General features: G+C 52.5%; 1 protein-coding gene across 3 annotated transcripts in view; it reads left to right on the top strand.

The window, feature by feature from the left end:
* TTBK1 (tau tubulin kinase 1) overlaps nucleotides 1-12951 on the top strand; it is a 154488-nt gene that overhangs the window by 69484 nt on the left and 72053 nt on the right. For all 3 annotated transcript variants that reach the window (XM_050951172.1, XM_050951170.1, XM_050951173.1), the window contains exon 4: nucleotides 3958-4031. In XM_050951172.1, coding sequence (XP_050807129.1) covers nucleotides 3958-4031 — 74 coding nt within the window. The remainder of the gene's footprint in view (nucleotides 1-3957; nucleotides 4032-12951) is intronic.

Raw genomic sequence — 12951 nt, forward strand, 5'->3', positions numbered from 1 at the left:
TGTTGGATCAAGCACTGTGCTGAAAGCTGAGCCGTTGCTGGGTGGGGCCCTGCTGCAGTGGAGACAGTCACTTTGAGAACATCCCTTTGTAAAATGTCACTCTGCCATCCTTTGTGCAGAGAAGGAAACGTCTGAATCTCCCTGGGACTGCGGCTTGGGGATTCTGAGGGGGTGTTGCTCAGAGCTCCAGGCTTGCTCTGTAGGAAGAGGTGGGACGGATGCTCAGCGAGAGCTGCGGGTAGGAGTGTACATGTGTGTGCATGCCATGTATGCCGTGTGCTGGGCTCCCTGTCTGTGCTGCTGCAGCCTGCAGCTGTGTGAAGCGGGGATCCATGTGTGCTTCTCCTTGACCTCACGCCGCAGGATGCCTGCTCACATATTTACAAGCTCCCAGAGTTCACTGTGGCATTTCCCCTGTCCATTCCTTTGGCTCCGTTTAACAATCTCATTCCATAGGCCTCTGATTGGTTTTACTCTGCAGTGCAGGGATCTTCTGAATATTGAACAGTTGTGTGAGGTGCAGACTGTCTGTCATAGCCATGCTGTGGTCTGATTGCATCATGATCTGATGGCAGCAGGCACCGAGCGGTGGTGCATTGCCTGTTCCCTGCTCACTGCAGGGGGAGGCAGAGCTGGGGATGTCCTGACACAGGAGAGCCCTTCCGCGGTTTGCCCATTTGTTCCCAGATAGCAGTCTGGTTGCCATTCGCGATGCTGTTCGCTGCCGTACCTGTGTTGCTTTCATTAGTGGAGAATGCTGCAGTCTTGGCTCCATGTAATTCCGTTCTCATCCCTTTGCAGAGCCTTTTTGTGGGGCCGAATAAATCTCTGTTCTTACCAAGCGTGCGCTGCGTGTCCCTGGTGTCGAAGGGGCTGGGTGAGGGATGGATGGAAGGGGATTCAGAATGCGCCGTGCTGAGCTCGCCTTGTTTGCCGTTGTCTGCCGTGCTCTGTTTGGGAGTTGGCAGTTACCTTATCTACCAGGAAAATGGTTCCGGTACCGCCCCGTGACAGCTGCACTCTGACGAAACAAAGGCACCTGCTGACTTCCTGGGGTCTTCTTCCCTTCTGCTCTAAACTGTGCTTGGCTCCTCTCCTGCTCTGATCTCCAAGGTGGGATCTTTCTCTCCAGCCTTAGAGGAGAGCATGACAGTCTCCTTGCCTGGACATCATCTTCCTGGCCATGGAGAGAGAAGATCCTGGGGTCCCCAGCTAAGTTCCCTCTAAGCTGTGCGGCTGTGCAGCAGGCTATTAAGGGCCATGCAGATGGGGAGAGGCGCCCCTCCCCCAGCCTCAGAGCTGCACAGCTGGGATGAGGTGCTTCTCCCCGGGCCCCGGGCTGCTGTGGTGAGAGAGGGGCTGGGGGGAGTCCTCTCTCTCCCCGCCATAGCCATGGGGCAGCCTGCACCCCAAACCCCTCATTCCCGGCCCCATCCCCAGCAGGAGCCCACTCCCATACCCCAATCTCTGCCGCACCCCTGAACTTCCTCCTGCACCCCTAACCCCTCATTCCCAGCCCCATCGCCAGCAGGAGCCCACTCCCATACCCCAATCTCTGCCGCACCCCTGAACTTCCTCCTGCACCCCTAACCCCTCATTCCCGGCCCCACCACCAGCTGAAGCCTGCACCCCCCCACCCTGTGCCCCACCCCTGAACCTCCTTCTGCACCCCAAACCCCTCATCCCCGGCCCCACCCCAGAGCCTGCACTCCCAGTCAGAGCCCTCCCACCCCTGAGCCGCCCCCCGCCACACATCACCTCCATATTGATGCACATAACAAAATTCATTCCGCACGTGGATCTAAAAAATTAGAGGGAACGCTGGTCCCCACCAGGGTTGTATTCGTGCTGCTCCGGAATTCTGATAGTCCGATGGGCAGCATAGTTGCCCATGTCCCAAGCCATGCCTGCTGTAACCCTTGCTCCCACCAAGCACAAGCAGGCTGGCTGGCCAGGCACTGGCGCCATGCCTTTCCTAGGGGCTTCTCCTGAACAGAAACCAGTCTGTCTATCTGGTGCCTGCTGGAGCTGAAAAGTGAGAAGAAGATAAGACAGAAAATACCCTATTGCCTCTATATAAATCCATGGTATGACCACACCTTGAACACTGCGTGCAGATGTGGTCGCCTCATCTCAAAAAAGATCTATTGTAATTGGAAAAGGTTCAGAAAAGGGCAACAAAAATGATTAGGGGGGTTGGACCAGCTGCCATAGGAGGAGAGATTAACAAGACTGGGATTTTTCAGCTTGGAAAAAAGATGACTAAGGGGGGATATGATGGAGGTCTATAAAATCATGACTGGTGTGGAGAAAGTAGATAAGGAAGTGTTATTTACTCCTCATAACACAAGAACTAGGGGTCACCAAATGAAATTAATAGGCAGCAGGTTTAAAACAAATAAAAGGAAGTATTTCTTCAGGGTCTGGTGCAATTCAATATTTTCATTGATGACTTGGATAATGGAGTGAAGAGTATGCTTGTAAAATTTGTGGATGATACCAGCTGAGACCGTATGATGAGGTAGTCTCCCCTTAAGGGTAATAGAGCCTAATGGTTAGCCCACCCCATCAGGTGGCATGGCCCTTTAAAAGTTTGAAAAATCTGACTATATACACAAAGATCTGGGAATGGCTGGGTGAGAGGAAGCCATCCCGGGAGTAAGAGGTGTTTGGGAAGAAAGGCACTTACTGTTCCTTTAAGGGCCTGGGGCCAGGAGCCTTGCAGAGAGGGCAGGGCAGGACTCCTCTCTTGCCTGACCAGCTGGGAGAAGGAGCCCAGTGTAAAGCTGCCTCCTCCCTCAAGTGTGACCTGTTAAGCACCCTGAAAGCCAGCTAGCTAGTTAAAGAGAAGGGTCCAGCTGAGGGAGAAGCTGGTGAAGGCCCCAAGCTGGCTAACCCACAACTCAGCTCCCAAGAGGAGCTGGGGCTCCTGCTTCAGAAGGGCCAGAGGATGTGATTAGCAGAACCCAGCTCCAGCCAGGAGAGCTGGAGACACTCCTGTCTAAGGAGAGCGTGAGGCACTAACAAATACAACCCAGCTCCAAAGAGGAGTTCTGGGCACGCCTGCTTGAGGGAGGCTGAAAGGAGTAACTCAGGGGAGGAACTGGGGAAGGATTCCAGAAACAGACTGTTTATAGGTGAGAAAAGTCTCTTGATGGGAGGAGCCAGAGATTGCTAGTTGCACTGAGCCCAAGATGACACCAGGGTTTGGTACCTTCGGCCTCCAGGTCTCTTCCGGCTCTTCGGGGGTAAACGGCAGTGGGCACTCCAGGCCAGTCCTTGTCCGCACCGGAGAATCGGGACCAGCCAGGCGCAGGTTCCTTTCGGGGCCTTTGGAGAATAGGCCAAGTGTCCTCCTCCATTGTAGGCTCTCCCCAAACTGAGCTGCCAGGCCGACCTTTTATACTTCCAGCCCCACCCCGGTACTTCTGGTGAGGGGGGCGGGATGATCTAGGCTCCGCCCTCCAAAGAGCGTCTAATGCTTCCTCCCCCTCCCGGTTGGAGGGAGACCACTCAGGCTCACTACAACCTCCTTGTGGTTATGGGACACAGGCTGTGGTGTCGGTGGGTGGCTAGCAGCTTTGGCCTTGAAGGTTTAATCTGGAGCATTTACTATTCTAATTCTAGCTATTGTTGTTAGTTCAATGTCCTGTTCCTGTTTGACTCCTGCTGAGCTCTTGGCTTCAGTGGTATCCAGTAGCTGTGAGTTCCAGAGGCTAAGTACATGGGGTAGGAAATTTGAGACTCTTCAGTTCATTGACTGGCCCAGTCAATCTTCCCTAATACCATTCTTCCTCCTTACTATGTAAACTGCTATTGAGTTTACACTTATTCCTCTTTTAAGATAAACGGTTCAGTCTTTTAAGGCTGACTAGATGTTGGCTGTGAAGCTCTTTCTCTGCAGAAGCTGGGTCTGGTTTCTTATATTATATTCTGTATGTTTGTATTTCCCTGCAGGGAAAGACCATGTTTGCAGATTTATCGGCTGTGGAAGGAATGAGAAATTTAATTACGTGGTCATGCAGCTTCAGGTGAGTTCTTCTGTTCCCTGTCTCAGAGACATCTGGGCTTTGCCGTTGTTCCCAGTCAGCAGGAGAGTGAGGTGAGAGTTGGGGTGATGGCTGGCTGGATGAGAGAGGGGGATCTTTTGATGCCTGTTGCCTGTTGGATCCTTGTGTGGCTCAGTATGAGACTCTCCCCTTCTGTATAGTCAGCACCTCCAAGAGCCTATGGAGCTACTGGGGCTCTGTGTGGGGCCCATGGCAAAAGCAGCTGTCCCCCACAACAGGCCTTCGCAGGTGAAGAGATGAAATCACTGGCTGGGATTGCGGCGACGGGAGGAACAGCTGATGGAAGGCCTCATGGCAGGGAGGTGGGAATAACCTCTAGTGAATGGAGATTTAAAGCAGCACCTTCATCTTGGTAGTGAGCCAGTTTCAAACAATGTGTTAGAAGCAGATTTATATTTGACGACTGCTCTAGAGTGTCTCTCAGCCAGTGTTGGGGGTTTTACGATCACATTTGCCTGTTGATTATTGTATTGTTTGTGTGACAGTAGCACCCAGAAGCGCCGACTGTCCTCAGGGCTCCATTGCGCTTGGCGCTGTATAGTCATAAAATAAAAGGCTCTCTCTGCTCGAGAGAGTTTACATCCAAACCAGGCACGATGTGACAGATGGGTGCAGAACGCTCTGGATGGAAGGTGAGGGTGATGGTAACAAGTAATAGGAAGCCAAAGTCCCCTCTACTAGCCCAGGGTAGCCCAGTTTCTCTCATTCACTTATATTATTTAATTTAAATTAAAGAATCTTTATATTATCTTTAAATTAAATAATACAAGTGAATGAGAGAAACAGGTAGATCACTAACTGAGCAGCTGCCTAGCCAGTAACATTAGACAGCTTTCCAGTGGGCATCACAGCAGAGATGGGCGAAGAAGGGAACTGAAGGCCAGGGGAAGGGGCTGTTGATTAGGGGAGTGTGTTCCATGCATAGGGGGCAGCCTGGAAGAGGTGCTTGTTGGTGCGGGGGGGAAGCAGAGAAGCAAGTGATGGTGGCTGCCCTGGTTGATGGATCAAAGAGGATGCTGAGATGCGCCATACTCCAAGTCCTGTCAAATACCCAGAGCAAGCAAGCTGGCAGATAGACAAGTAGGGTTTCCATCAGCCCCTTGAAGGGATCTTGTGTGGTATAGCTAAAGATAATCGGTAAATGCTATTCAGCGAGAATTTGTGACTTTTTTGTTATCTTGACCGTGCCCCTTCAAAATAAACGTCTCATTCTTTTAACGTGTACTTCTTACCTGAGAGCTTGTCCCCTGTGTCTTCCTCTTGGTGCTGGATGCAGTCAGTGCCTCTTCTATCTAGGGGAATCTTGCATCACTCTGAATGCAGTGGGTGCAAGGCCTTTTCCAAAGGACAGGGAAAGCCACGGAGGCCAGGCTGAAAATGTACCTCTTTGGCTGCTCCATGAGCCCCATTGAACCCTCCTGAACAGCTGTCAAGGTTCTGACGAGTGGGGCTAAAAACCTAGCACCGTCTAACTTCACGTGTATGTTCCTGCGGACCTCCAGTGTTGTTCCAGCTGCTTTTAGTGACAGTCGTTGTAACCTTCTATCCCGTGCTAGCCCTGCAGAGCCAACACAGCTGTACAGGAGTAAATGCAGCCTGAGCTCCTCAACAGAATTCTCTTAAGATGTAATTGCAAGACCCAGTTCTTCCCCACTGTGATGCAGTAGGGACTGTCTGTGTGGGAAGTGGGAGAGCAGGGGAGGACTTTAGGAGATGGACGATGCCAGAGCCTGTAACCTGAGCTAGGTAAGGGAGGGGAAAGGTCAACACCTTTGCCCGGGAAGGGGACAAAGGAAGGGAGTGGCAGGAGGGAAGCAGTTGGAGTTTGGGCTTGGGGCTGTGTGGGCGGAATTCAGGGTATCCTAGCTAGGATCCAAGCACCCTGAAAGCCCAGAAGGACTCGGTGGAGGGGTCCTGACTGTGCCTGCAAGCTCTGCTGTAACCTGTGTTCCTGTTGTCCAATAAACCTTCTGTTTTACTGGCTGGCCGAGAGTCACTGTGGGTCCCAGGAAGAGGGGTGCAGGGCCGGACTCCCCCACACTCCGTGACAACTGGTGGCAGCGGTGGGATATACTGCACCCCGTGGACGGCGCTTCCTGCAGTAAGTGACTGGGGAGCAGTAAAACGAAGGGGTGGTTAACCCCTGGGAGTGTGTGCCCAGTGAGAAGGACTTTGCAGTAACAGGGTCCCCCGGGGGATTGCAGCGAGCGGTCCCAGGGGCGGAGGAGTCTGCAGCTCGACCCTGGCAGAGAGGTGGTGACCTCAAGAAGGGCTGATGCACTAGGGGTCCCCCTGGAAACCGTGGGGAGCGGCGAGCACCCCGGCCTGTGAGTGGTCAGCAGGAAGATGTATGCCAAGCGGCGCAAGTGTGACCTGCTAGAGCTGTGCAAGCAGAGGGGGCTGCACCCAGGGAGACGCACCAAGGACCAGCTGATTGCCCAGCTGGAGGAGGGAGACCGCATGAATGAACGGAGCCCTGTCTCTGAGGGAAGCAGCCGAGCAGATGCAGCGCAGGCACCAGTGTCTGTCCCCGCTGGGAGTGGTCAGCCGGCGGACGAGGGCTTCCCGAGACCCCCCCTTCCTAGGCGTAGAGGAAGGGCGGGGAGGAGCCCAGTGTATACCGAGGGCACCGTGACACCCCCGGCCAGCAGGGGATCTGCCCGGCGAAGCCCACCCCCCAGCAGGGGATCCTTCCGGCAACGCTCGGCATCCGTGGAGCGGATGCGGCTGGAATATGAAAGGGAGCTGAGACGGGAGGAGCTCGAGTTAAAGAGGCGAGAGCTGGAGGAGAAGGCGAAACAGCGTGAACATGAGGAGAACCAGCGTGAACATGAGGAGAACCAGCGTAAACATGAGGAGAACCAGCGCCAGCGTGAGCGGGAGGAGAAGGAGAAACAGCGTAAACATGAGCTGGACCTGGCCCGGCTGAGGAGCAGTGAGGCCCCGGCTGCGGTGAGTGAGGGGGGACCCAAGCCTACAAAGAGCTTTGATAAGCACTTGCTGCCCCGGCGTAAGGAGGGGGAGGACATAGATACCTTCCTGACGGCCTTTGAGAATGCCTGCGAGCTGCACAGGGTTGACCCTGCAGACAGGATTGCAGTTCTCACCCCCTTACTGGACTCCACAGCCGTGGAGGTGTACAGCCGACTGAAAGGGGCGGAGGCAGGGGACTATGAACTGTTCAAACAGGCCCTGCTCCGCGAGTTTGGGCTGACTCCTGAGATGTACCGGAAAAAGTTCCGGAGCCAGCGTAAAACCCGTGAGGTCACATACCTACAACTGGTCAACCGGGCGCAGGGGTATGCCCGCAAGTGGACAGCTGGGGCCCAAACTAAAGAGGACCTGCTTGACCTATTCATACTGGAGCACCTGTACGAGCAGTGCCCGTCCGACCTGAGGCAGAAGGTCTGGTATGACCGCACAGCACGAGCCCGTGCCTTCGCCACCGGGGATCAGGTGATGGTTCTTATCCCCGTGAGGAGAAACAAACTCCAGGCCGCCTGGGAAGGACCCTTCAAGGTTATCAAGCAACTAAATGAGGTAAACTATGTGGTGGAGCTGTCAAACCGGGCACATCACCGTCGGGTGTACCATGTGAACATGATGAAACCATACTATGACAGGGGGAATGTGGTGTTGGCCGTGTGTGGACATTGGGAGGGGCAGGGAGATGACCCCTTAGTGGATCTATTCCCTGGGACAAAAGCTGGTTCCCCCCTGGAGGCGATTCCCCTCTCTGAGCAACTGACCCCGGGCCAGCACGCTGAGATCAGAGGGGTGCTGCATCTGTACCGACAGCTGTTTTCCAACCAGCCTGGACGCACTAATTTGACTGTCCACCGGGTGGAGACGGGGTCACACCCCCCTATAAGATGCTCCCCTTTTCGGGTCACTGGTAAAACTGCCCAGGATCTTGAAAGAGAGGTCAGGGACATGCTGGCTTTGGGGGTGATCCAGCCGTCTTCCAGCCCTTGGGCCTCGCCAGTAGTGCTGGTTCCCAAGAAGGATGGGTCAATCCGGTTCTGTGTGGACTATCGAAAGCTCAATGCCATCACCGTATCTGATGCCTACCCTATGCCCAGGCCTGACGAGCTCCTAGACAAGCTGGGAGGTGCACGGTACCTCACCACTATGGATCTTACCAAAGGCTACTGGCAAGTGCCGCTGGACGCAGATGCCAGGCTGAAATCGGCCTTTATCACCCCTCTGGGGCTCTATGAGTTTTTGACCCTGCCCTTCGGCCTCAAGGGAGCGCCGGCCACCTTCCAGCGCCTGGTGGATCAGCTACTGAGGGGGATGGAGAGTTTTGCCGTGGCGTATATTGACGACATCTGCGTCTTCAGCCAGACCTGGGAGGACCACGTGTCCCAGGTTAAACAAGTCCTGGACCGACTCCGAAGGGCTGGGTTAACAGTAAAGGCTGAGAAGTGCAAGGTGGGGATGGCTGAAGTATCTTACCTGGGCCATCGGGTGGGGAGCGGCTGCCTGAGGCCGGAACCAGCCAAGGTGGAGGTGATCAGAGACTGGCCTGCTCCCCAAACCAAAAAGCAGGTCCAGGCCTTTATTGGGATGGTGGGGTACTATCGAAGGTTCGTGCCCCACTTCAGTGCCATAGCTGGCCCCATCACTGAACTGTGCAAAAAGGGGAAGCCAGACAAGGTGATCTGGACTGAGCAGTGCCAGGAGGCTTTCCGGGCGCTGAAGGAGGCTCTGGTTAGCGACCCAGTTCTGGCAAACCCAGATTTTGACAAACCCTTTATGGTGTTCACCGATGCCTCAGACACGGGACTGGGGGCGGTGTTAATGCAGGAGGATGAAAAGGGGGAAAGACACCCTATCGTGTACCTGAGTAAGAAGCTGCTACCCCGGGAACAAAGCTACGCGGCCATCGAGAAGGAATGCCTGGCCATGGTGTGGGCCCTTAAGAAGCTAGAGCCATATCTCTTTGGGCGACACTTCACCGTGTACACCGACCACTCTCCCCTGACCTGGCTGCACCAGATGAAAGGAGCCAACGCCAAGCTCCTGAGGTGGAGCCTGCTCCTGCAGGACTATGACATGGACGTGGTCCATGTGAAGGGAAGTGCCAACCTGACAGCGGATGCGTTGTCCCGGAGAGGGGACCCTGAACTTCCCCAGGTCACTGGGCAGAGTGACCCCGCTCAGTTCAGTCTCGAAGGGGGGAGAGATGTGATGCAGTAGGGACTGTCTGTGTGGGAAGTGGGAGAGCAGGGGAGGACTTTAGGAGATGGACGATGCCAGAGCCTGTAACCTGAGCTAGGTAAGGGAGGGGAAAGGTCAACACCTTTGCCCGGGAAGGGGACAAAGGAAGGGAGTGGCAGGAGGGAAGCAGTTGGAGTTTGGGCTTGGGGCTGTGTGGGCGGAATTCAGGGTATCCTAGCTAGGATCCAAGCACCCTGAAAGCCCAGAAGGACTCGGTGGAGGGGTCCTGACTGTGCCTGCAAGCTCTGCTGTAACCTGTGTTCCTGTTGTCCAATAAACCTTCTGTTTTACTGGCTGGCCGAGAGTCACTGTGGGTCCCAGGAAGAGGGGTGCAGGGCCGGACTCCCCCACACTCCGTGACACCCACTTCCACCTGTACAAGCCCCCTGAAGACAACGGGCCATGGGGTAACTGAGGACAAAACGTGACTGATGGTGTACTTTCAGAGCACAGGCTGAGTTGGAAGGGCCGGCTGCTAGAAAAACCTGCTTTTTTTTGCTTGTAAACGGAGGCAATTTTCTATGCAGTCATTAGACACAAACTCATGGATGCATTTTCAGTGTCACTTGACAGTGTGGTTTTAGTCTCAGACATTTGTCCATTGCTCATCAAAATCAACTCTCATGCAGCTGCTTCAGAGCTGCCTTCTCACTGCCTCTCCTGGGATGCTCTGCAGGACCCCCTGTTCCCTGGCACTGCAGGGGACTTTCTCATTGGACCAGCACCACTCAGGCTCTCATTCTGACTGTTGCTACTTCGGAGCAATGCCTGGGACGCATCTGCTCCTTGCAGCTGCTTCTCGACCAGTTCTTTGTTTCTGATTTAATCAGGGCACTTCAGTGTCACTGCTGTCTCCCAGACTTTTGCAAAGCTGCAGAGCTGCTCCTGTTTTCTAGTTTCCTTTGAGGCCGTCATGGACCACCATGGCTTTCCATGCCCCTGGGTAGCTTTACTGACCTGAAACCATGCCTTTGTCTCCCTCACCTGCCATGGGAGGATTGTGGCTAGAACAGGGCACCATTCGATGTGTATAGTTGTTTGTTTTTTTCTTAAAAAGATTCTTCATGATTCCAGTAGCATAAAATAAGGACATGAGAGGCCCCAAAAACAACATCCTGGTAACAGGACAGCTCTGGCTGCACTCCACAAAGCCAGAACATTTGGAGTGGATAAAAAAAGCTGTGCTCCCTGTTCTTAACTCATAGAGGCAGAGAAAAAGAAAAAGCTTGAAAGCCAGGTGCAGCCAAACCCTAAATACTTCCTTAGTGACTTGGTTCTGAGAAGGGGCACGGATGGAGATGAAGGGTGTTTCATTGGGAGTGATCTCTAGGAAGTCTGTGCAAGTCCCCAACAAGCACCTGCAATCCTTTCTAGCCCATTCCTGTGTGAACTTGACTTGATTCATCCTTTCTATGTCCGTGACATTCCATATATTTCTGCAGGGGTAGAGACAACAGGGTTCTATAATATAGTGTTATCAGCGCACCACAAATAATCCCTGTGTTTAATGTAGGTCCTCTGAATGTTTGCAATAACAAAGTGTGGCCTTCTGCCAAAGGAGCTCTTCCTAGGTGCTTTTGATCAGTTGATAGCCTTCTCTGATGTTGAAGATTACCAGGAGAATTATAGAATTATACATCTCAAAATCCACTTCCTCTTTGCCAGTTAAAAAAACATAGGCAGAGTTCAGAAGACAGGGATAAACAGAACCCTGTGATTTGGATACATAGTCCATCCTTAGCTTTCATTAGTTTGTCTTTAAAGCTATTCATGAGGGTTAGAACAGGACCTCTAAAAGACCTGTGGTTTTATATCTGTAAAAAAGCTTATATAATGACAGTAGGTAACAGGAGAGGAAGCAGCTACAGAGGGTTCTGAGATGGAAATTTCATACTTACGGTAGCATTCCCAGAGCAAAAATACATTTCGGTGATACATATCCCCTTAAACTCTACCTTAGCCAGCAAGTGAGAGGATGTAACTTTCCAGAGAGCAACTGTATCTGCCCCAAATCAAAACAGCAACAAGTAGTCAGCTGCACCTAGTATATTTCATCTCCTAAAAACACAGTTTACTTGATTAGACAGTTTACCTTGCAGTATTTAGTCTCCTTTGGTCTATTTCAAATACAGCATCTACTCATAATAATAATTGGAGATATACCAATCTCCTGGAACTGGAAGGCACATTGAAAGGTCATTGAGTACAGCCCCCTGCCTTCACTAGCAGGACTAAGTACTGGTTTTGCCCCAGATCCCTAAGTGGCCCCCTCAAGGATTGAACTCATGACCCTGGGTTTAGTAGGCCAATGCTCAAACCACTGAGCTATCCCTCCCCTCCTAAAAGGCCTTCCTGTCTTTATAGAATATCAGAGTTGGAAGTCATCTAGTCCAACCCCCTGCTCAAAGCAAGACCAATCCCTAAATGGCTCCCTCAAGGATTGAACTCACAATCCTGTGTTTAACAAGCCACTGCTCAAACCACTGAGCTGTCCCTCCCCCCCCAAAAAAGCACATATATATAATAGGTATCTCTCCAATTATATATATCTATATCTCTCTCTCCTAGAACTGGAAAGGGCCTTGAAAGGTCATCAAGTCCAGCCTCCCCTAGCAGAACCAAGTACTGATTTTTGCCTCAGATCCCTAAAGTGGCCCTCTCAAGGATTGAACTCACAACTCTGGGTTTAGCAGGCCAATCCTCAATGCTCTTAGTCTAACACTCTCCCTGTACTACAAACTTGCAGAGAACTCTGTCTATGTCTATGATGACTCAGGTAGCATAACCACAGTTTGGAAAAAGGGATAAGAAAACGTCAGCTATTAGGGCTCAAATGGAAAATTAAAATCTAGTTACCAGCTAGCGAGCAGGTGTCCCAGAGGAGCGTGGCCGCAGTTCAAATCTGCACCCCTTCCTGGCTCCTAGAGCCCTGAGGAGGTTTTGGCTGGGGAGCTGTGCTCCTGTAGTGCCTCTGCCTTGTGGTGCACTCATTGATATTTGAATTTTTGCTGGGGGAGCCCTGAGAAGAACTGAAGCAGTGTGTTTGCTATGGGGCATTCATGGACTGCCAGTACCACAGTGAGGAGACACAATCAATTGACAGAGTTGCCAGCTCTTGGGATTTTATCAAGTCACACAATAGCTGCTGTTTTTTAAAGCTGCTCATGATTTTTTCACCGATTTCTTGTGAATTGCTGCCCTTATTAAAAATGGACACATACCTCATTACGGTCTGTGGGACTGAAGTTCGGGCATGATCTAAGTCAAAATAGCTGCCACATCCCTGTGCAGTTTGCAGGTAGAAGTAATGCGACCCCTAGTAAAGGTGGCCACCATCTCCCATAGGTTCAGTGAGATTGAAGCCAGCCTTCCCTTTGGGAAGATGACCAGCTCCTGGATTCTGTGGTTAGGAAATTGTGAAGAGGCAGGAGAATATGGCATGCAGGAGGGAGACTTAGGGGCTGGAAAGGCTCTTGGGAAGAGACAGAAGGCTGTGGAGGTTAGAGGGAGACTGGGACCATAGAGAGGAAGATTGAGTGTAGGAGGGGGAATGATAAAGGTGCAGAGGAGTATGGGGCAGAGCAGGAAAGTGTGAGGGGTAGAAGATATGGGGCAGGTAAATGAGGAGGTTCGGGGGGGAAGAGGACATTGTGGGGGA

Source organism: Gopherus flavomarginatus, chromosome 4 (genome assembly GCF_025201925.1).
Source record: "Gopherus flavomarginatus isolate rGopFla2 chromosome 4, rGopFla2.mat.asm, whole genome shotgun sequence".
Taxonomy (NCBI): domain Eukaryota; kingdom Metazoa; phylum Chordata; order Testudines; family Testudinidae; genus Gopherus; species Gopherus flavomarginatus.